The 25,769-nt window shown below is 35.0% G+C and overlaps 1 protein-coding gene and 1 non-coding gene across 2 annotated transcripts in view; both read right to left on the bottom strand.

The window, feature by feature from the left end:
• Positions 1-4,750: 4,750 nt before the first annotated feature.
• The window catches only part of PIP4P2 (phosphatidylinositol-4,5-bisphosphate 4-phosphatase 2), a 53,115-nt gene continuing 32,096 nt past the window's right edge, over positions 4,751-25,769 (bottom strand). Inside the window, exons 5-7 of the mRNA XM_046641661.1 lie at positions 24,887-24,939; positions 7,134-7,224; positions 4,751-6,298 (exon numbers count right to left, since the gene is read on the bottom strand). Coding sequence (XP_046497617.1) covers positions 6,155-6,298; positions 7,134-7,224; positions 24,887-24,939 — 288 coding nt within the window. The 3' untranslated portion in view covers positions 4,751-6,154. The remainder of the gene's footprint in view (positions 6,299-7,133; positions 7,225-24,886; positions 24,940-25,769) is intronic.
• Positions 7,761-7,863, bottom strand: LOC124228313 (small nucleolar RNA SNORA40). Its single transcript, XR_006885699.1, has one exon. It is a non-coding gene; the product is annotated as a small nucleolar RNA SNORA40 (small nucleolar RNA).

Genomic DNA, 25,769 nt, shown 5'->3' with positions numbered 1-25,769 from the left:
ACCAAAAAATACCAGTATTTTAATACTGCAGAAACACAAAATATGAGGTGCTGCTTGGGTAGGGGTTCAATGTTAGGCTAAAGAAGGTTGAAGGGTTTTTTATCTCCTTTATATGGACATGGAGAGACGTTGAAGGACTTTAGGTAGGGTATAAGAGGATTATTTGGAAAATAATCACTTAAGTGACAATGTGGAAAATGGATTGAGGAGAGGGACAGGGAGCAGGCAAAACAAGAACAGAAGCAAAGGGACCAGTTCATAGGCTTTTACAATAACCCAGGCCATGTTGATGAGAGCCACAAAGGTAGGTAGGGACCACAAAGACAGAAGTGCATGTAGAGAGAATAAGGGAGAACTGATGGACTGTAGAGGGTGTGAGAAAGAGAAGTGAAAATGGTGATGCCAGTTATTGACTTGGGCAGTTAGATGGATCTCAGAAATAATGAAAAGATATCATGAGTTCCCTGAGGAGGAAGGAGGGAATGGGTTAGATCTAGAGTGTAGGTGGACAAAGGTAAGAATAATAAGAAATCATCCACTATAAGAGGAGGGGCTCTACTGTGGAAAGAGTGGTAAGGGCCTTTAGAACTTTGAAGTTTTCAAGTAGTATCTGTGGGAAATTTGTAAAGAAAGCTGAAGACAGGTAAGCAATGTTGAGGAGCAGTTGAAGATCAAAAATTTGTGGTGGCATTAATCGGTGTGGTTATGGTAATTATAGAAGGAGATGATAGATTGGAAGAGTAATCAAACTGGACATGTTGAAGGTGATATTCAAGAATAGTGGTACAAAGAGAGTGAGGATTTTGTAAGGATAAGAAGAGATAAACATTCAGAGTGGATATCTGAGGGTAAGAGTTCAGAGATGGAGATGTGCTAAGTATGAGCATCTGGCATTCACCTACAGAGGTGAACAGCAGAAGTGGAATGGAGATAAAGGTCACTGGACTTGAGGGAATCAAAGAACTGAGTCCAGACCAGAGTATAAGATAGGCCATTCACATTGACATTTAAATCAACGGCTTATGATAAGAATGAAAACCAGGTACTGCAGTCTGCATTGATTATGCAGAAGTAAAAAGAGACCTGTGGATAGCAGATGATAAGTAGAGAGGAACTTTTAAAGGAAGGAGTAAGGCAGGTGTGTAGAAAGAGGCAAGGAAAAAAATAAGACATTACTAAGCTAAGGAATTCTCTATAAATCTCCTAAGCTTACTCTTGCTAAAGGCTTAATAACTGATAAAAATTTAATAGATTTTCTACAAGATTATTTGTGTCCAATATCTTAAGCCAAAGTTATATTTGATGTAGAAATATCAGACAATGTGGCAAGGTTTTTCAGAAAAAAATTTTTGAACACTGGGCACTTTCAGTAGCTGTATATCCAACCATATGCATAAGCCACTCAGGGTATTTAAAAAATGCAGTGAGAGCAATGTGCTTGTTCACTTCCTATTTAGCAAGTCACCTTAAATGAGTTTCAGTTACACTGACAAAACTGAAAAGATCACTTCTATGGTAGATCAAAGACTCTCACCTGTTAAATGACAAACTGTACTCACTTCTTAGATCTTTAGCTTTATCAAATACCTTACTCTGTGGGGCAGTCCCAAAAGAATATAGGCTTTTTAATTTTCTGCTTTTTACATAGTATTCTGCCTCAAGTCAAACACTTGTACGTTTATCAAAACATAAAGAACTTTGGTATTTATTTAAATTTGTAACTGAGCATGTAAAATGGATTAAAAAGTGAAAAGCCTTTACAAATCTTTTTTAGCATTTTGTGCTATTTAATCATTTTAATAAATATTGCTATTACAAGAAAAGAAGTTATATTGACTCATATGTCAATTTCCTCATATTTAATATGTAATATTCCTACTCAGTCTTATGATTTTGTTAATTATAAAAAAGAAAATAAATACATGTAATAATATTTTGTTAATATAAAATGCTCTAAAATTAATAAAGTTGGATATAATATCATAGTCGTAAAAATATTTTTTTAAACTAGAATATTCTATTCTTTGTGAAATGAATACTTCCAGCAAGCATTTTGTTAATTTTCTTTCTACAGATGAGATACAGACACTGAACAGCAGGGTTACAAAAATTCAAAACTTATTCTCTACAAAGCAAAGCACAATAAAATCTCATGCTGTAGTGGAAAGCAGATACATTTTGGAAGCAGACAGACTGATTTCAACTGTCGCTATCATATGTAGGCTGAATGACCTTTATCTAATTCAACCTCTCTGAGCTTCTTCAAGGGTAGAATCATGATAAGAATGACATAGAAATTAAATATTAACATATGTAAGGCAGCTCAATAAGCACTAGGGTTTTTTTCTTCAGGGCCTATTACATATATGTGTACATGTACACCAAAAACACATCGAATAAACACAGATTTAGGTTTTATAGCAATTTGTGCAGACCATGAACATGGAAATGGGTGTAGAGTTTCACGATAGCATATGAGCACAACTATAGCTAGATCAAAACCAAAAAACAAAACCCAAACAAAAGAAACGGTAGTATTTACTTAAATACAATCAAAGCTTTTTCTATATGAGAAAATGTGAATGCCAGAGAAAGTGGATGTAAACATGTGTGTATATTTTCAGCATAGTGTAGTACAGTGTTTCTCAGAGTATGATTCAGGAAAAACCTACATCAAAATCATCTAGGAGTGCTTGTTTTGAATGCAGATGCTTGTCCTACTCAAAATCTACTTTTTCAGATCTATGAGTGGCACCTCAACTTCCTCTGGTAAAAGAGAAACAAGAATACGTGCTTCCTAGGGTTCCTGTGAATATTAAACAGCATGTGTTGTGAGGCTAATACTGTATCTGACACATGTCATTATTAGGATCTTTTCTTCTAAAACGACATATGTATATTCACAAATGACTTGCTCAAGAATACCTGACCATGGTTCCATTTTGCCCCTCTTTTCCTAGAAGAACTAAGCCATTTTACTACTTTGGACAGCAGGAGACAAACAAACCCTTCCTTTTCTGATTAGTAGGTATGGTATATTCTTTCAAATATCATTTTCCCAGCACTTCTGTCTTCCACTAGACACTAGAAAGCAAGCTCTACTTTCCATAAAACTGAGTATAAAGTCTCATAAATTTGGATTTAATTAATTAAAGATTTATAGCAATTCATATAGAACTAAGTGTAAATATATAATTTGTTAACTTTAAAACTTAAGGTTTTATCAATGAAATTCATTGGGTTGGATTTTAGTAAATTTATTTTAACACCCTTCAAGAATCTAAATGTAAATGTAACAGATATTGACGTGCTCATGACATAGCATTCTTATCTATCTATCTTATTTATCTTATCTACTTATCAAGATCATTCCAACTGTTAACATAGTACAGAAATTTTTAAAAAGCCATTTATATTCCATTACTCAGATAATCACTCTTAACACTTAAGTGTTCAATTTACCTTAGTTTTTTCAATGCATACACATAAAATCATTTTTTTCGAAATTTTTTTGTAATTTTTTACATTTTTCTTTTGTAATCTGATTTTGTCACACAATATTTTGTGAACCATTTCCAATTAAATAGATGAGAAATTTCATCACAGTTTTAAGGTTACCTATTATTTTATACTATGAGTATGCCATAATTTATTTCACTTATCCCATATTATTGAATTTTTGGACTTTTACTTGTTTTTAGTTCCTGTTATAAACAAAAATATAATCATTATTGTACATTCATATTTGTTCTCTAATCCATAACACCTTTAGGAGAAATTCCTAGTTCAAAGAATATGTGCGTGTGTGTACTTTTCCATATCCTCAACATTACACAGATATAATCACTCTCTTTCAGTCTTTGTTAATATGGTAGGTAAAAAATAGTATCTCTTTGTTTTAACTTACATTCTTTGATTATTAGTAAATTGAAAAGAAAGTTCATTTTTATTACTTACTGTATTTCTTCTTTTGTGAATTGCTTTTTCATATAGTCCCTTCCTATATTAAAAAGATTAACTCCTTCTAGTATTTTGAAAATATCTTCACCAATTTATCTTTTGGCTTTGCTTATGATTTTTTTTCATACAGATCTTTTTCTTTTAATCATACAATCTATCAATCCTTTCCTATATGATTTCTGCTTTGGGGTTTTACTTGGAAAGTTTTTCCTTAATATACAATTGTATAAATATTTACCTATACATTCTATAACAAAATATAAAGTCTAGACCCAAGGGCATTTAAGAATTTAACATACCAATTCATTCAATCATTTATTCATTCATGCCACAAATAGCTCTTGAGCACGTATGCACTAGGGATGGTTCTAAATACTGGAGATAAAGCAGTGAGCAAGGCCAAGAAGGTTCCTGCTATGATGAAGTTATAGTCCAACAGCAATATGATCATGCAGCATATAATTTAATGTGAGATTTCAAATTAATGGGGAAAGAATGCGATATTCAATATACAATGCTGTTACAACTAGTTAACCATTAATAAAAGAAATAAATTAGATCTTATTTCATACTTTTTGTCAAGTATATTACAAATGGATTTAAAAATCTATATTTTAAAACTGAAACCATAAAAATACTAGAAAAAACATGTGACTATTATATAAAGGAATATTATATATATTCTTAAATATGAAAACCTCTTTAAAGTAAGATAAGGCAATTTTGGAAATGACATCTTATTTATAAAAAATAGAACAGAACAGGTAATTTTTAAACAATAATCTTTATTAGTGTATTTTCAAAGGTACATATAATCCTGAGCTACTGCATTTATACATTTATCATTTACTCTTTGAAGTTTACATGTATTTTGTTCCAAACTCTCTGATGAGTACATTTTTATACTAATGAGGAACATAAGTAATTTAAAATATTATTCTTATCCCTGGAATAGCCAATTAATTTACTCCAATCATCTCATTATCTAATTCTACTATATTACCGCTTTAGAACATTACTTCTTAATTAAGCGATTTCTTTTTCAAAACTGCAAAGATGGGCAGTGCAAGAGCTGATTCCTTAAATCCTAGCGAATTCTTAGAAAACTATGTTGCTTTTTGTCTTTGATCTATTTTCTTGAATAAATTGGGTAATTATCTGAGCAGCTATATTTGAGAAGAATGGTAAGAGTAACTACCTCTAATCTCAACATTTTAGCTAGTGTAAAACGTCATAGGCTCCTTTCACATGTAAGTAGTCCATAATTATCCCAATAAGAAAAATTTACCATCATCTAATGAAAAAGAGGGCAACCCAATGTAAATATATCCTTGTTTAAATGGTTAAGTATTACAAAACATGTTATGTGAAATATTTCCTCCAGGCTCTATAAAGGAATACGTACAGTAATTAACATCAAATTTCATAAATCTAGACTAGTACTTTTATAATTGGTAAATTAAAAAAACAGACAAAAATGAAAGGCAAAAGTCCTGTGATCTTTGAGAAAAAACATTTATCCAACATTATGTCCAACTGTGGGCAAATAAATATTTTCATTCTTGTATTTTAAATTACTACCAAAATATTGTATCTTTCTACAAACAACAAAAAACAAGCATACAGTATCTAGAAATGGTTTTTATCTGAGAAGAATGTCAAGTCTTTGAAGGTACACTCAATATTTTTTCCTGAATAAGGTCACTATGATCTTAGGTTAAAGTTACCATAAGCAGTTCAAGCAAAATGCATATTATTTAGATTTTAAAGCAAGCAATTTTGATAATGTTTAATTAAAAATGTAAGTATAAACGTGAAGCTATTGTAGAAACATTTATGAACACTTCTTAGGAAGACCCATAGACCAGCAAGTAATGGAATAACTGATTTAAAAATAATGAAAGGGTGATGTTGTATGTAATGTTTGGTGACAAATCCAAAAATATCTTTAAGAGATGTAAAGAACATGAAGACATAGCTTTATTATTCAGAGCTTGAAAAGCTAGCAGGAAAACAAACTATTTGTGTATAATGTAGTGCAGTGAGCATTTGTTTATAAAAGACTCCCAAAGTCTTGAAACTTCATACATAAACCGGAATGGAATCCATTAGGATAAATGATTTAAAGATGTCCAGAGTAGCTTATCAAGAACTGCTAGATACTCTCACCTGCATCACTGAATCATAAACAAACTTATGCAAAACTGTGTTCTGGATAACTCACTCTTATGGCTCCCCAATAACAAGCTCGGATAAGGCAGATCAAACCTAAGAGATAAGCAATTGCCCAAGAAACATAGGTTGCATGAAATCGCCTTGCAAAATCTTGGGTGCCAACCTAAAATAAAAAACAATATAAAAACAAAAGGTTAGAAACCTTAAGCAAACATCTGCTTACAGAACTCATGTTGGCTTACATGTGACTTTTATGAAATATATCCCTCAGGGCACAAAATTCCTATAAAATATGAGTTGGTATATTTGTTGACTATCACTGACAGAGTAAAATTTAATAAGATAATGCTGCTAGTTATATTAACAATAAATTTTATGAAGTCAACAAAAAAGCCCCCTACAACATGTTATCTCTAAAAGGAATTTAATCTATATAAATCTTTAGTATTGTGTGACACAATAGGAACATTGCTATCATATAGGACCAGGTGGAACAAAGGAGCACGGAAAGCAAATGGCAGCAAAACAGATCAGTCCCTTCCTCTTCTCCTGGGATAATCTCCAGGCTAACTGCTTAGCTTCAGTGTCCTCTAAAAATAAGTAACCTCATATTGATAATAAATCTCTGCTTGACTTGAACAGAGAATGGTTTTTCAGACCTCCATAGCTGACTAAGCATTGCTTCAGATTTGGCCATCGGCAAAATTGGTTCTGGAACTAAATAAAAACAAACAGGCTTTTGTTTAGTGGATGGCAAAGTCCCCAACGTCAAGGATATTCAGAGGGCTCCTAAGACACCATTTCACCTGGATGGGCAAGCTCCATTAAAAGCAGGTCCACGGATTGAGCTTTAGATTGCCCACAGTCCTTCAGAAGCTTCTGGACCCCGTATGCCACGGAGGCAGGCAGAGGTCATTGAAGGTTGTCCCAAGGCCTCACCATTTACTATTGATAAAGTTGAGAGAAAAAATTCTAACAGTGAGTAGAGTAATACTCACAGTTAATCCAACTCCAATGAAAATGCATATCATTCCAATGGTAACATATGCACAGCAGCGTCTTCGCGGAAGTGCACTACCCACTGAAGAACTGCAAATTCATGAGAGCAAAAGAGAACATTAAGTATTTCCATGAAGATTCTCCATTTCATCTTTATGAGTACTTATCTACGGCTTTAGTAACCTGTATACTTCCATTTATTTATTCAATTTGAGAGACAAGAACATGCATAAAAACATCATTTTTAATGAGTGACATTAATCATAATCATAAATGGTGAACTTGTGATATATTATTATGGCTTTAAACAAAGGTCAAGCCTTGGTCATTGACAATATCCAAAAGAAATCATTGTGGTCAATAACGATCTCCCAAGATAAAAATCTATTTCCAAAAAAATCTATTCTAGAATGGAAAATAAGTGCTATCTTACAAACAGCATTTGATTTTTTTTTTCTAAAAAAAGAAGCCATCTTTATTTCATGTGAATGTTAAAATTAGAATACTAAGTCAATATAGCTGAGATTTCCATATATCCTATGCTTTTTAATTATCAATTCTCCAGTCCTGGAATCAGCCTTTATGTTTATCAATACCCTCATCTTTTTAATCTGTTTTAGGTATCACATGTTCCTTTTTATCTGTATCAAAACCCATACTGAACAATGAGATCTGGATTGCAAAAGAGGATCTATTTATTTATTTACTTATTTATTTGATGAGGAAGATTGGCCATGAGCTAACATCTGTGTCAATCTTCCTTTATTTTGTTTGTAGGATGCTGCCACAGCATGGGGTGATAAGTGGTGTGTAGCTCTGAGCCTGGGCTCTGAACTCACAGACCCCAGGCCGCCAAAGCAGAGTGCGTGAACTTAACCACTGCATCACCAGGCTGGCCCCAAAAGAGGATTTATTTTTTGCACCTGTCTCTAAGTCTTTGTCCACAAATTAAACAAAACAAACACAGTGCTATTGGTTTTTTTTTTTTTTTTACGGTTATAACTGTAATATGCTTAGTGCATAAAATTTGGAAAATAAAGAATAAAAAGCAAAAGGAAAATTACCTATAATCCTACCACCATAAATAGTCTCTCAATATTTTGGCATATTTTCCTCCAAGCATTATTTGTAACTTGCCCATATAGCATAACTTATACATATAGCATAAGCATTTTCCTATCTCATTAAGTATTCTCACACTGGAATTCTGATGGATGAATATAACAATTTAACCAATTCTGTACTACTGAACACTTAGTGTTTTCATTATTATAAATAATGTCATCTAAACCTCATTTAAAAGCATAGTGCTTACTTTTCATTGTTTTTTTAAGATAATTTTTTAGAATTAGGATTACAAAGCTAAAGAGACTAAATTTTTTGAAATCTTTTAATAGATACTGCAAGAAGCCGATGGGAAATCCATAAAAAACACATACTGTTAGCACACTTCTCAAGTGAAGTTCCAAATCCAAACCCTTTCAGTTCCCTCCACTTCTAATTTTCAAAATTTTCAAAATGATACAAGTATAGCAAAGATCAAACTGCCAAATTAGTGTTTTCTCTTCCTAAACATACACATATTAGCAAATATCATATATCAGGCACTGTGTTAATGAATGATGTAATGAAGTATCTGATTTGCCTTTGTATTCCGAGTGTCAACATCATGCCTAGCACATAGTAATTGCTCAAGGAATGTCTGTTGAATAAATGAAATACAGAAATGCATCACTTACTAGGCATAATTTAGAAATGTGCTATTCCAAAGAGGGTAATTTGGCAAAACAGAAAAATGATTTTCCTTAAGTCCCAAATTTTTTAAAAAATTGATGAATATTGTTGTAAATATATATCAAACTATTCTTGAATACTTAAGTGAAACATAAACATCTGGATGACCTGGGGTCATCCTTAATCGCTGTAATGTACAGCTTGCTATCTGGAGTTACTAGGGCACACAGGATTCACTGCTTTCATATCATATTTAGCCTTAGACTACTTTTAGTTTTAATTCCTATATGTGCATTTGGTTGTTTTCCCTGCCTTATACCTCACAGCTGGCCACCATTTCTCATTTACCTGTGTATTTGCCTCTGGCAGTCTAATCTACCATGAATTAGAATACAACTAAGTTTATTAGAATTATGTATTGAAGAAGTCAAAAGGTTCTAAGTGAATATTGAAACAGCTTTTCTGTAAGCCAAAAGAATACACTTTAGTACATTAACTTCAGTACATGAATTCTGCTTAGAAAACCCATGCCCATTTTTCACACTCAACTTAAACAGTTGTTAGCTCTCGGAAGTCTTCCCAGAAAAGAAATAACCTACTGCTACCCTACAACCCAAGTGACATCTCATCACAGGGATAAGGCAATGACCAACAAACACTTTGAGCATGGATAATAAACACTCATACCTTTAATACGTATGAGGTATTTGTATGCAATATGTAGTATTTTTGCATGAGTTAAAACTTTATGTCTGTGTTAAACTGTATGCTTCTGTGACTTGCTTTTTTCCCCCCCAATACTCCACATGAGACTCGTCCACATTCATATGTGGAGATTTAGTTCATTCATTTTCTTGACTATCTTCCATTACATGAAAATACCACAGTTTATTCATCCTCCTTGTTGATGGACCGTCAGGGTTTTAGTCTTGATTTTTTTAACAAAGCTGCTTTGAATACTCTTTTATATGTTTCCTTACGTACATATGCAGGAATTTCTCAAAGACATATACCTAGGAATAGAATTGCTGGGTTGTATTGAAGACATATCTTCTACTTGAATAAATGCCAAATTTATTTCCCTACCAAAACGATAGGAGAGCTTCCAGTGCTCCACCCACGTCCTGATCAACACCAGCACTTGGTATTGTCCTGATGACTGACAACTTCCTGAGTGTGAATGGTATTTCACTGTAGTTTTAACATGTATATCCCTGATTTCTAGCAAGGGATTTCTAACAAGGTTGAGCATCTTTTCAAATGCCAGTTGGCTATTTGTTCTTTTATTGTTAATTGCTTATTCATATCTATCGTCCCTTTGTCTTGAACTGTCTTTAGCTTACTGATTGACAGATGATACTTATATAATATAGATAATATTCCGGGCAGCTACATATACTGCATGTATCTTCCAGGCAGCTACATATACTGCATGTATCTTCTTATAACCTGTTTTTTTAAATTTAGTTTTAATAACATCTTTTGCGATGAGTTTTTACTAACAAAATCAATGTAATGTAAGGTAATTCTATTATAATCAAAATGGTCAATCTTTTCCTTTAAGGTTTGTGCTTTTTTTTTTTGCCTTATCTAGGAAATTCTTTCCTATTTCTGTCATAAAAATATTTTTCTATGTTTTCTTCAAAAAGTATTAAAAGTTTGCTTTTTGTTTTTGTCTTGATCTATAAGAGCACAGTCCTTATAATTTTTCATTCTTATTTTACATATATTGAAGTTATATTATTGGTGCACACAAGTTCAGAATTTATGTTTCTGATGAAGTGACCATAAAAATAATTCTTTTTACACTAAATAGAGCACATGCTAAAATGCTATAATAGAGAAGTCCACAATACAGTAGCTTAAAAAGAAGTTTATTTTTCTTGCATGTAAGATTTTGAAGGTAAATGTACAGCCTGAGGTTGATAGACAGCTCTGCCCCACGACTGCCATTCATTCGACATGGGTAACAATTGTCTTACTGCAATTGCCTTTTCCAGCCAATTGAAAGAGGCACGAGAAAATCTAGACAAGCAGTTTTGTCTTTAAGGAGAGTATCAGGAAGCTATATTCTTCACTTGTGTTCATATTCCATTGGCCCTAACTTAAACACATGGTCACAAATACCTGCAAGAAAGTCTAGAAGTGTAGTCTCTAACTGAGTGGCCAGTAAGACTGAGAATTCTTCTACCAAAAGGAAGAAAGGAAGAACAGTTTCTGCTATTTTAACTCCTATCAATATTACTGTTTTCATGTTGGTTGGTGTTTGCCTGGTATATCTTTCCTTTTGGTTAGGGTTTCATGGTTTTATCTTTTTCCACCCTTTTACTGTCATTCTATGTTCTCATATTTCATGTGTTTCTTCTTCAAATTGCATATTAGATGTACTTCAATCTGACAAGTTTAGTCTAGTTATATATATCCTGACAACTGAAATGTATGCATTATTTCTGCTATCTTATTTTGGCTTTCTATTGTTTATGTATTTCCTACGATTTTTCACCCCCTCTTTTGGACTTCCTTTGGATTGACTGTGATTATTTTATTTCATTTTCCACCTACTATTTAGAAAGTTTTACAATTTATTTCTATTTATTTAGCAGTTACACTTAAAAATTTTAAATACATGCCTTTTAAAAACTAAAATCATTTAGTAAATCTACCTTCCTAATAAATACAAGGATCTTTAACTCTAAACATTGCACTCCCATCTTACATGTTCTTGTTCTCCAATATTTGAGTTCTATTGTATTTTTGTTTCTCCAAATTTGTTAGCATTAATATTATTATTATTGTTGTCTTTGCTATTTTACACAATGTTCCTGATGAATGCTTACAATTTCTGGATTCACTTTTTCTTCTTGCATTACAAAAATTTCTTCCAGGGTATTTTTCCATTTTCCCTAAATTCATCTTTAGCAGTTTTGTTAGTGAGGGTATCAAGATAGTAAGTACTCTGGTTTTGTTGTTGTTGTTATTGTTTGTTGGTTGGTTGGTTCTGGCATTTGAAAATATCTTTATTTTACTTTCATTATTCTATTATGGTTTAGATAGGTCCATAAAATCAGTTTGACAGTTAATTTCTCTTAGTACTTGGAAGTATTTTTAAACTTGTTTTTTGGCTTCCATTGTTGCTGTTGAGATGTTTGCTGACAGAACTGTTATCTTTTTCATATTGAAAATCTGTCATTTCTCTCTCTGCTTTTAATATCTTCTATTTTTCTTAGGTTTTCTGCAATTTCACTATAACACATTTGTTTATTCTTCATGTATTTCATTGTTCTTTTTGAATCTAAAGGTTCATATCTTTCATAGATCTAAAACCCCTTAGGGATTATCTCTTCAAAATATCCCAACCTGTTCATTTTTTTCTTCTAGATTAGACATATATTAGATACACTAATATATATTTCTCTTAATATTACTTTCATCTGTGTCTCTTTGATGGATTCTGGGTAATTTATTTACCTCTATCTTCCAATCTACAGCTTTAGTTTTGAACTTAATCTGATCTGCTGTTTAACCTGTCCATTGCATTTTAATTTCTATAGTTTTTGTTTTGTTTTGTTTTGTTTTTTGAGGAAGATTAGCCCTCAGCTAACTACTGCCAGTCCTCCTCTTTTTGCTGAGGAAGGCTGGCTCTGAGCTAACATCCGTGCCCATCTTCCTCTAGTTTCTACGTGGGACGCCTACCACAGCATGGCTGCCAAGCAGTGCCATGTCCGCACCCGGCATCCCAACCAGCGAACCCCGGGCCGCCGAGAAGCGGAATGTGCGAACTTAACCGCTGCGCCACTGGGCCGGCCCCTCCATAGTTTTTAATTCCTAGAAGTTTTATTCTTTCTTTTAAAATCTGCCTAGTTATTGTTTTTGTTAATTTTTTTATTTTGAGACAACTGTAAGCAGTTGTATGAAATAACACAGAGAGAGATCTCATGTGGGTTCTTCTCAATTTTCCCCAGTGGTAACATCTTGGAAACTACGGTACAGTACTATAGCCAGGATATTGACATCCATACAATCCACTAATATTCAGATTTACTATTTTACTTTTACTCATTTGTGTGTGTATGTGTGTATTTAATTCTATACAATCTTATCACATGTGTGGGTTCACATATTCACCACTGCAGTCAAGATACAGAATAGCATCACCACAAGGATCCTTTTATAACCACACTCACCTCCCTCCTGCCTACCCACCCCCTGCACCCACTACACCATCACTAACCTGTTCTCCATTTCTAAAATTTTATCATTTCAAAAATGTTACATAAATGGAATCATACTGTAGGTAACCTTGTGGGACTGGCTTTTTTCACTCAGCATAAATTCCTCGAGAGATTCATCCAAGCTGTTGCATGTGTCAATAATTCATTCCTTTGATTGTTAACTAGTATTTCAAGGTATGGATGTACCATAGTTTGTTTAACCATTCACCCACAGAAGAACATCTGGGTGTTTCCAGTTTGGGACTATTGAGAACAAAGCTGCTATGAACATTTGTGTATAGGCCTAGCACAATGAGATTAAAGGACAGAAGCAAGAAACTGTATTGTATATTTATGGAAGTAGAAGAATTTGTTGAGGCTGGGACATAAGAGGTCATGTGTTGAGGTGGAAGAAAACATAACAAAAGATATCACTAGAGAAGTTAGGCAAATACCTAAACCTGGAGGGTTGTATATACCTTGCTAGGAAGTTTTGGAGTTTGATTTTGGCTTTTAGGCAATGGGCCTATATGTCACATTTACGTCAATAAGTAGAAAATGTCCTTTGTTGGGATACTTTATATGACACTAATAGGCAAACCTAGGATAACACTGTAAATAGAACCTCTTTGGGTTGTGCCGTATACAACCTGCACAACTGTATGCCATGGCCATAAATTTAAAAGATTTGAATCTAAAAGATTCGAAGCCAGAAAATTTAAAAATGTCTCTCTGTGAACCATTACTCTAGTAAATGGATAGAAAACTACAAGGCTGAAGGCCAAGAGATAAATTAGAAAGCTATTGCAGTAGTCCTGATGAGAGATCCTGAATGCACGAACTAAAGGAGTAGAATAATGAGAATAAGAGAACAGAAACGAAATGTCAAGAGACAGAATTGATAGGACTTGTTTCCATTTGGACATAGGGAAAAACATACATTCCAACTTCTTGCTTGGTCAGCTGGGCAGATGGGATAACATTCTTTAATATAATATATTTATCAATACACAAGGAAAATTAGTTGGCAGAGTGGGGTAAGGAAGGTGGATATGTTGTGTCTGAGATGCCTATAGACACGCAGGTTAAGATAACTATAGGTAAAACAGTGAGTACTGATTGTATATTTATATCAGGAGCTCCAAAGAGAGATCTGGGGTGATTTAATGGCATATTTGTTGTGATTTAATGGCATATAATTGACACGGGAACATATGAGAAAACTCAGATACAGTGTGGTCAAGTTGCAAGCTGGCAGAATAGCAATATTTAATGACTTGGAAGAGAAAGTGAAGTCAACAAAGAAGATAGAAAAGGAAAGTTCTGCAGAGTGGGAGACAAAAAATCAGGAGAAAGTGATATCCCAAAACCAAAAAAAGAACAAATTTTAAGGAAAAAATAAGATGATCAACAGAGCCAAATACTACAGAGAAAGCAAGCAGGATAAGGACTGAACAGATCTATTAGAATTTGCACTTGGGATGTAAATTTTGTCATGCAAATTCAGTGGCCTAGTGGGGACTGATGGCTCACTGCACTTTACCGCAGAGAGAACGGGGTGCCATGATCAAATGAAGTTTGGATAAGCCTTGAAAGGAAGACACCTGCATCCTTCTGAGAAGAGGAAATGAAGTGAGCATAGATGTAGATGAGTTTATAGGTAGGAAGTGTGAAGATGAGGGAATTCACAGATAGCCTTAATCATCTCAGAGAGACAGGAGGCAACTCATCTGCTGAGACTGAGAGAGTAGTGGGGATGAGGGATGGGAATCTAAGAGGAACAGTAAATATCTGGAGAAAACTTTTGGGGAATGGGGAAGGGAGTTAATCAAGAACACTTTAAAAAGGAAGATCAAGCAAGGGTTTAGCTGAAGTGTAAAGCTATACATTTGTAAAGAGCTAATCAATATAGTATTTTTCCAGCTCTCAGTTATCTTAGTAAAGGAAGGGAGAAGCCATGGCCATATTGATCCAAGATTGGTGGTTTGAAAAGCAGATGGATGGATCTGAATTTCAAGGGATGAAGACTCAGCCAGTCTGCAAACCTAGGAGAATATATCTAACATGCTCAAAAGAAACTTATCATTTCTCTGCCAGACACAGTTCTTCTAGATCTTGTATTTCCTATCTTAGTGAATGGTTCCAGAGCCTCTCAGATATAAGGTCATCCCTGAACCCAATCTGTCTCTTACCCCTTCACAGTCAATCCTATCTATTCCATTTCCTTAATAGCACATCTACCCTTTGACTCCTCTGTACCTTTGCTCAGGTAGCTCTTTCCACAAGGAATCATCCTGTCCTCTTTTTCAGATCATTCCCACTCATCTTTAATGACATAGTCCACATCTCCCTCCCTCCTCAAGCCTTCCCTCACATTCCTTTTCCCTCCAATATGGATTAGGGGCTCTTCAGAGCAGAGCATGCAGTGCAGACCTCTTTCAAAGCACTTGAAACTTTATTGTAATTGTCTGTTCTCTTCCCTATACCCACAAGACTAAGTTCCCTGAAAGCAAGGTTTTATCTTTGATTTCAAGCACCCAGTACCTAGCACAGGACTGTTTGATTAATTCATGAATATTTATAAAACAAAGCACAAAACATCAAAATAAAAGAGTAAGAGTCTGCTATTTGTCTAAAATGGTAGGAGGTGAGCCACAAAGGAGTACATCAGGGATGTAAAGAAATGATATTCAATGATAATTATCATGGATTACATAACCATCTCTACTAGTCTTAGGTCCATTATAACATTTGTGTGGAAATCTAGTCCAAGGTGTATTTCAGAATGCTAGGACTATATCTCCTGTCCAGCAGTGGCCACAAGCTGCCCAATAGAAAGAGAAACCTTGCATTTAGCTACAATAGCCCCAGCAACTGCTTGAGCAGAAAACAGTGATATAAAAAATGCCTCTTGGTCTCCAGAGCCCTGGGGGAAGCTTTCTTCAGATGTTTCATAGTAATGATTTAGTAATTCCTACGACTTAAAAATAATTTTAGGATATTTGATATTTGTGTTTAAAGAAATAAAATTCTATCTCAGAATCTTACCTCAACAGATGATTCATCATTTTGTTATGAAGAAAAACATTCAAAGAAAAAGGAAATCTAGATATGAGCCATGAGTGCTCATGTGATAATAGTATCTTTGCTCAAGTAAGTAATGAATGCCTTGAGTCCTCCCAAGTTTAGCATGTGATTCCAACTTTATAAACATTCCTCTAAGAATGATATTTAAACTGATTTATTCCATGTGAATTTCTATGCAAGCTGCTCCTTAAATAATTGATACAAATTCTTCTGCACATTAATACACTATCTTGTGACATTTTAACCAATCATAGAGTATCTAGACATTCAATACTTCTTTCTTATTAGCAAAATATTGCCACTGTTCTAAAATAATTCACCAAGCAAATCACGTGAGCAAAATTCTTAACCTCTCTAACAGTTCCTGAACTGTAAAATGAGGATAATAATTTCTGCATTCCAAGATGGTTGGAAAGATTACAGCCAGCATATCTATGTATATAAAGCAGCCATCTATCACTGTGTTTAGCACACAGATTGCTAATGACAAAAAGTCTTTGCTTTTTATTTTCTATTAAATTTGTTAATCCAATTTAATGTTCTTGGTGAAGATATCTACAATTCAATTTTGTTCATTTTTGTAAAAATATAGATTATACACAGAAATATGTATCATTCACATAATATTCATGTACATGTGTGTAGGGGCATATCTTTCAAGTATATATTTTTCTGTGTACTTATTTGGAGTCATCCACTTTGCTTCTCCATGTACAGACTTCTACTGGATTCAACAAAGTTAAGAATTCAGATGATTAATTTCACAAATAAATAAAAAATGAAACATCTGTTCCTTTGAAGCTATAAACATGCTGGAAAGAAGTTATTCTCACAGGGCTATATTATTTGGAATTGGATCTAGAAGAGGTAAATGGAGATATTTTGTTACATATACTCTACTTCTCAGGCACTTTTTTTTTGCTGAGGAAGATTTGCCCTGAGCTAACATCCAAGGTCAATCTTCCTCTTTTTGTTTGTGAGCCACCATCACAGCATGGCCTCTAAGAGATGAGTGGTGCAGGTCTGCACCTGGGAACCAAACCTAGGCCAATGAAGTAGAGTGCACCAAAATTAACCACTAGGCCAGCTGATCTAGCCAATCTCAGGCATTTTCTAATTGTTTTCTCCTAGCAATCACTCTTAGGATTTCTCTACTCTCAAAATAGATAAGATATTTATATTACACTTAGTATCACACAAATTAAACCATGAACTCATATTTCCAATTTTAAAAATTGAATTGTGCAAACATTCCAATTTAATTTTCTTAGTTCAAGTTATAATTCACACATATAAGTTGAGGACAATAATTTTTAAACTAGAATTTTATTATCAAAATATATGCTGTGTAGAAAAGAATTAATATTGCAGGTCTGAGACTGGCTTAGAAAGATCTGCTTTGCAGGGTTGGCCCTTGGTTGGCATCTGGGAACTTAGTTTTCTAGAAAGTTCCTACAATTCCCTCATTGATAAGAGTGGTTTACTATACCTATATTGTTTACACAAATACTATGGTTTATGCTGAACACCTCTTTTCCCTCTGGGAGTTTGGAAATTGGTCTGTTCTATGCAATAGGTGCCTATGTAACCAGCTCCAATAAAAACCTTGGGGAGTGACGTCAGCATCATGGCAGAGTAAGTTTTCCATTAATCTTTCCCTTCCAACACACAGTGAATAAAGATCCACACTCCAACAGAAGACATCCAAACACAACACAAAAATTGTCAGAGAGACCCATGCAGTGATACAATGGAGGGTGAAGAGGCTGGAGCCCCCCTGGGAGGACATGGAACAGGCTAAAAGAAAACTTCACTCCCTCCCCTAAAGACTGTGATCCAGGACCGTGGGAGGCCACCAAGAGGGAAGAAACAGGGGAGGGGACATTTGTTGTCGGGAACATCAAGGACTCCCAAGGGCCGTTGCAGCCTAGAGGGAATTCCTCTACAGGGGTGAAAGCTCTCATGGGGGGGGGGGGGGTTGACCTTATCAAGTCAACACCTGAGGAGAGCAGATAGTGAGAACAGAAGGAGAAAACCTGGGAAGCATGCAGGAGAAAGCATCCCTCCCCTAACCGGCTCATCGTGGCTCCAGCCCCTGGGATTTTGGCTGAAGGCGGAGGGCTCAGAAGACGTGGCTCTTGATCCCCACCCAGTGGCAATAGGTGGTAACTGTGACCAAATAATGCCAGGATGCAAAAAAAAAGAGCCACTCCATCTAGCAATATCAAATATTATATTAGATCTCCAGACCAGAGAGAAAATGACAAGTACCCAGAAATCAGTCCTGAGGACACAGAAATATGTAATGTAAATGACAAAGAATTCAAAATAGCTATCATCAAAAAACTTAATGAGGTAAAAGAGAATGTAGAGAAACAATTCAACAAGTTCAGGAGCCACTTCACAAAAGAGATTGAAACTATAAAGAAGAATCAATCAGAAATATTAGAGATGAAAGATACAATGGAAGAAACAAAACAAAATATGGATTCCCTGAACACTCGAGCAGACACCATAGAGGAGTGTATTGGCATAATCGAAGATAGACAAGTTGAAATGCTCTAGGTAGAGGAGGAGAGAGAACTAAGACTAAAAAGAAACAAAAAAAGTCTCTGAGAAATATCCAACTCAATTAGGAAATGCAACATAAGAATTATAGGTATTCAAGAAAGAGAAGAGAAGGAGAATGGAATAGAAAGCTTGTTCAAAGAAATAATAGCAGAGAACTTCCCAAACCTAAGGAAGGAAATCCATGTGGAAGAGGCTGCCAGATCTCCTAAATATGTCAATGTAAAAGGCACATAGTAGTGAAACTAGCAAAACTGAATGACAAAGAAAGAATACTAAGGGCAGCAAGGCAGAAGAAAATAACCTAGAAAGGAACCCCCATCAGGCTTTCAGTGGATTTCTCTGCAGAAGCCTTACAGGCTAGGAGAGACTATAATGATATATTCAAATCTTTGAAGGACATAAACTTTCAGCCAAGAATACTCTATCCAGTGAAAATATCCTTCAGATATGATAGAGAAAAAAACTTTCCCAATAAGCTAAGGGAGTTCATAGCCACAAGACCCCCACTACAAGAAATCCTCAAGACGGCCCTCATACCTGGAAAAAAAAAGGGAGAAAGGTGTTACAAAGAATGGAGTAAGGAGATAAATAGGTAGACAGAATCAGAGCAGGATAGCAAATACTCAAGTATAGCATTAGAGACAGGGAAGGAAAACACCAAAAACATGGATAATCTCGTCACTCTAACCACAAACTCATAACACAAGATGGAGTAAGATGTGAGAAAAACAACTTAGGAGGGGAAGAGGAAAGGGACTGAATTGGTTTAGTTTAAGGAAATTAGAGGCCATCAGAAAAGGGACTATCTTATCCAAGAGATTTTGAATACAAACCTCAGGGTAACCACTAAACAAAACCACAGAACAGAGACACAAATAGTAAATAAAGAGAAAACAAAGAAACGCAACATAAAAAACTACATAACTCGATTGGTAGACCAAAATACACAGGACAAGAAACAAAGGAAATGCAAGCAAACCAGAAAATGAGTGAATAAAATGGCAGCATTAAGCTCTCATATATTGATAATCACCCTAAACATAAATGGATTGAATTCTCCAATAAAAAGACACAGAGTGGTGAGATGGATTAAAGAACAAGACCTAACAATATGCTGCCTCCAGGAAACACATCTCACCTCCAATGACAAACACAGGCTCAGAGTGAAGTGATGGAAGACAATACTCCAAGGTAATGGAAAACAAAAGAAAGCAGGTGTTACAACACTTATATCAGACAAAGTAGACTTCAAGATAAGACAGGTAAAGAGGGACAAAAGGGGCAGTATATAATGATCAAGTGGACATTCCATTAAGAAGAAATGACACATAAATAACTATGCACCAAACACAGGAGCACCAAAGTACCTAAAGCAACTATTAACAAATCTAAAAGAAGACATTAATAATAACACAATAATAGTAGGGGACCTCAACACTCCACTCAGATCAATGCATAGACCATCCAGACAGAAAACCAATAAGGAAACAGTGGAATTAAATGAAAAGCTAGAACAGTTGGACTTAATAGACATATATAGAACATTCCATCCCAAAACAGCAGAATACACATTCTTCTCAAGTGTACACAGAACATTCTCAAGAATAGACCATATGTTGGGAAACAAGGCAAGTCTCAATAAATTTAAGGAGATTGGAATAACAAGTATCTTTTCTGATCACAATGCTATAAAACTAGAAATTAATTACATGAAAAAAGCTGAGAAAGGGACAAAGATGTGGAGACTAAACAACATGCTATTGGATAAGCAATGGATCATTGAAGAAATTAAAGGAGAAATCAAAAAATAGCTGGAGACAAATGAAAAATGAAAAGATACCATACCAACTCATATGGGATGCAGCAAAAGCTGTATTAGGAGGGAAATTCATTGCAATACAGACTCATCTTAACAAACAAGAAAAAGCCCAAATAAGCAACCTCAAACTACACCTAATTAAATTAGAAAAAGAAGAACAAAGTCCAAAGTCAGCAGAAGGAGAAAAATAATAAAAATCAGAGCAGAAATAAATGCTATTGAAACAAAAAAGGCAGTAGAAAGGATCAATGAAACAAAGGGCTGGTTCTTTGGGAAGATAAATAAAATTGACAAACCCCTAGCCAGAATTAAAAGGAAAAAGAGAAAGCTCAGACAGATAAAATTAGAAATGAAAGAGGAGAAATAACAATGGATACCATAAAAATACAATGGATTATAAGAGAATTCTATGAAAAACTATATGCCAACAAAATGGATAATCTAGAGGAAATAGATAAATTCTTAGACTCTTACAACCTCCCAAGCTGAATCAGAAGAACTAGAGAATCTAAACAGACCAATCACAAGTAAAGAGACTGAAACAGTAATCAAAAGCATCTCAAAGAATAAAAGCCCAGGACCAGAGGGCTTCCCTGGGGAATTCTACCAAACATTCAGAGAGGATTTAACTAATATCTAGCCTTCTCAAGCTATTCTAAAAAATTAGGAAAGATGGAATGCTTCCTAACACATTCTACAAGGCCAACATCACTCTGATACCAAAGCCTGACAAGGACAACACAAAAAAGGAAAACTACAAGCCAATATCGCTGATGAAGATAGATACAAAAATCCTCAACAAAATATTGGCAACCCAAATACAGCAATATATCAAAAAGATCATACATCCTGATCAAGTGGGATTTAAACCAGGGACACAGGGATGGTTCAACATCCGCAAATCAATCAACGTGATATACCACATCAACAAAATGAGGAATAAAAACCACATAATCATCTCCATAGATGCAGAGAAAGGATTTGACAAGATCCAACAGCCATTTATGATAAAAACTCTTAACAAAATGGGGATAGAAGGAAATTACCTCAACATAATAAAGGAAACATATGACAAACCCACAGCCAACATCATACTCAATGGGGAAAAACTGAATGCCATTCCCCAGAGAACAGGAATAAGACAAGGATGCCCACTCTCACCACTCTTATTCAACATAGTAGGGGAGGTTTTGGCCAGAGCAATTAGGCAAGAGAAAGGAATAAGAGGAATCTAAACAGGGAGTGAAGAAGTGAAACTCTCACTGTTTGCAGATGACATGATCTTATATATAGAATATCCTAAAGAATCCATCAGAAAACTATTAGAAATAATTAACAGCTACAGTAAAGTTGCAGGGTACAAAATCAACTTACAAAAATCAGTTGCATTTCTGTAGTCTAACAAGGAACTTACAGAAAGAGAACTCAAGAATACAATTTCTGGGGCTGGCCTGGTGGTGCAGTGGTTAAGTTTGCACGTTTCGCTTCTCGGCAGCCCGGTGTTCACCAGTTCAAATCCCAGGTGCAGACATGGCATCGCTTGGCACACCATGCTGTGGTAGGCATCCCACATATAAAAAGTAGAGGAAGATGGGCACGGACGTTAGCTCTGGGCCAGGCTTCCTCAGCAAAAAGAGGAGGACTGGCAGTAGATAGCTCAGGCTAATCTTCCTCAAAAACAAAAAAATTAAACCCCTCTCCCCAAAATGTAAATCCTCCATCCTTAAAAAAAAAAAAAAAGAATATAATCTCATTTACAATTGCAACAAAAAGAATAACGTACCTAGGAATAAATTTAACTAAGGAGGTGAAGGACTTATACAATGAAAACTATAAGACATTATTGAAAGAAATAATGACATAAAGAGATGGAAAGAGATTCCATGCACATGGATTGGAAGAATAAACATAGTTAAAACGTCCATACTACCCAAAGCAATCTACAGATTCAATGCAATCCCAATCAGAAACCCAATGACATCTTCATGGAAATAGAGCAAAAAATTCTAAAGTTTATATGGGGCAACCAAAGACCCCAAACTGCTAAAGCAATACTGAGAAAAAAGAACAAAGCTGGAGGCATCCCAATCCCTGATTTCAAAATGTACTACAAAGCCATAGTGATCAAAACGGCATGGTACTGGTACAAAAAGAGGCACACAGAAAATGGAATAGAACTGAAAGCCCAGAAGCAAAACCACACATATATGGACAGCTAATCTTTAACAAAGGTGCCAAGAACGTACAATGGAGAAAAGACAATCTCTTCCTTCTGCATGGCAAAAGAAACTAGGATCAAAACCAAAAGACAAACCACCAATTGGGAGAAAATTTTCACAAATCATATATTTGATAAGGGGTTAATCTCCATAATACATAAGGAACTCACACAACTAAACAACAAAAATCCAAACAGCCCAATCGAAAACTGGGCAGAGGATATGAACAGACATTTTTCCCAAGAAGATATACAAGTGGCCAATAAACACATGAAACGATGTTCAACATTACTAATAATCAGGGAAATGCAAATAAAATCTACACTATGATACCACCTTACACTTGTTAAAATGGCTGTAATCACTAAGACTAAAAATAACCAATGTTAGAGAGGGTGTGGAGAGAAGGGAACCCTCATACACAGCTGGTGGGAATGTAAACTGGTGCAGCCACTATGGAAAACAGTATGGAGATTCCTCAAAAAACTAATAATACAAGTATCATATGACCCAGCTATCCCACTACTGGGTATTTATCTAAACAACTTGAAATCAACAGTCCAAAGTAACATATGCACCCCTATGTTCATTGCAGCATTAGTAACAATAGCCAAGACATGGAAACATTCCAAGTGCCCATCAACTAATGACTGGAAAAAGATGTGCTATATACATACAATGGGATACTACTCAGCCAGAAAAAAAGACAAAATCATCCCATTTGCAACATGGATGGACCTGGAAGGAATTATGCTAAGCGAAATAAGCCAGACTGAGAAGGACAAACACCAGATGATTTCACTCATAGGTGGAATATAAACAAGCACATGGACAAAGAAAACAGTTCAGTAGTTACCAGGGGATGGGGGTGGGGGGTGAGCACAGGAGGTGAGGGGGAGCAGCTATGTGGTGACAGACAAGAAATAATGTACAAGTGAAATTTCACAATGACATAAACTAGTATGAACTCAAAGAAAAAAAAACCTTAGGCACTGAGTCTCTAACAAGCTTCTCTGGTAGATAACATTTCACATGTGTTGTAACAATTCACTGCTGGAGGAATTTAGCATGTCCTGTGTGACTCCACTGGGAGAGGACTCTTGGAATCTTGCTCCTGGTTTCCTCCAGACTTTGCACCATGTGCCTTTTTCCTTTGCTGATTTTGCTTTGTACACTTTCATGCTAATAAATCATAGCTGCGGGGCCAGCCCTATGGTGAGTGGTTGGGTTCCTACTCTCCGCTTCAGCGGCCCAGGGTTTCACTGGTTCGAATCCTCGGTGTGGACATGGCACCACTCATCGAGCCATGCTGAGGCAGCGTCCCACATGCCACAACTAGAAGGACCCACAACTAAAAATATACAACTATGTACTGGGGGGCTCTGGGGAGAAAGAGGAAAAGTAAAATCTTTAAAAATAAATAAATAAAAAATAAATAAATCATAGCTGCAATTACGAATATATACTAATTCCTATTAGTCCTTCTAGAAAATCACAGAATCTTGGAGTCACTTGGGGATCCCCAACACAGCAGCCACAAAACATCTTTAATCAAAATATCTTCTATTTTTTCCCATTTTTATACTGCCTTTTGTTATTTTCCTTAGGTATAATAACATTTAGAAATAGAAATAGACTGAATAGAGATAGATGAATAATTACATAAACTTTGCCATCATCTAATAATCTCATTAGGCAGGAGATGACAAAAGCTAACAACTACCTAATTACAAACCCCAAACAATTTGGTTTTTCTCCTAGATTATGGCCCATTTTTACAATATAAATTTTAGATTATTTGCAATAGATTGTAACCTTTTAGGACATTTGAAAAGCCTCACCAGGTTCCTGATAATTTTGGTAATTTCTTTCTTAGAAATTGTTTTCCCTTTAGAGAGTGATAACCAAGCCTAATCATTTTAATTTCAAAATGGAATATATTAATCAGTTTAAAGATGTCTTTTTACTTAGTCTTGAAAAGCATAAATATAATAAGTATGCATTCATCCCATAGCATGTCTTAAAATAAAAATGTACTAAGTGAGAATTCTGGACTCTTTAAGTTGTTCTCAAGTACCTCCCAACAGCATTTCCAATGGTAGGGAACTTACATTTTTTTGCAGTGTGGGCATTTTGCCAGAGTGTTGAACCTCAGTTCCATCCACTGTAAAATAAATAGAGGGATTAAAAAGGAAAACAACTAAAAACTATCCAATCTGATAAGAGGTTTCTTTTAGTTCAAAGGTTATCAGGGATCACAGCAGAAATAATCACTTTCTCATGGTTAAACAAGCTTTTCCCTTCCAACACTTCTCCTCCTCCCTTAAAATAAAGTTTGGGATCCCCCTCTGAAACAGTTCCCATGATTTTTCCAAGTTCTGACGCAACCTAGTTTGCTTTACAATGAAAACTGAATGTAACTCTGTAATTAGGGTCACTTATTTCACCTTTATGTCTCAGTTCACTCCCAGGGAATAAAAACGTATTTCAAGTACCTTCAAAGTTGTTTTTCCTGTAAATATTGAGAAGCAACCTTTTAAATACATGAATATTTAGATTCATTACTAAAATTCAACTACTTATTCTATTTGTGTGGGAAACCCACAAAGCAAATAAACTAAACAAATTAGATACAGGTAGAACTCAAGTCAGGAAGGTGCCTTCTATTCTGTTCTTGCTTATTCTGTGGAACAACAACACACTCCTTCTATGGTGCAACTTTCTTTTTCAATATTCTTCCCCGTAAATATAGGTAATTGAATGGGCTAGCTTCTTCACAGGATTGTTATTTAGGCACTTGAAATGGTTTACTGGTAGTAGGTTAAAGTCTTTGAAAGAATGAGCAATATGAATTTAAAGTAAATCTTTACCACAACAAAATATATTTAAAAATGCCTTTCTCACTTTCCATCTTGTTTGCTTTTATGTATACCTTCTTGTAAAGCATACATTTCCTTAATAGTTTTAGGAGAATTCTTTTAAGTACTTCAGCAG

Source organism: Equus quagga, chromosome 16, assembly GCF_021613505.1.
Source record: "Equus quagga isolate Etosha38 chromosome 16, UCLA_HA_Equagga_1.0, whole genome shotgun sequence".
Classification (NCBI taxonomy): Eukaryota; Metazoa; Chordata; class Mammalia; order Perissodactyla; family Equidae; genus Equus; species Equus quagga.
This window is presented reverse-complemented; position numbering and strand designations above follow the sequence as displayed.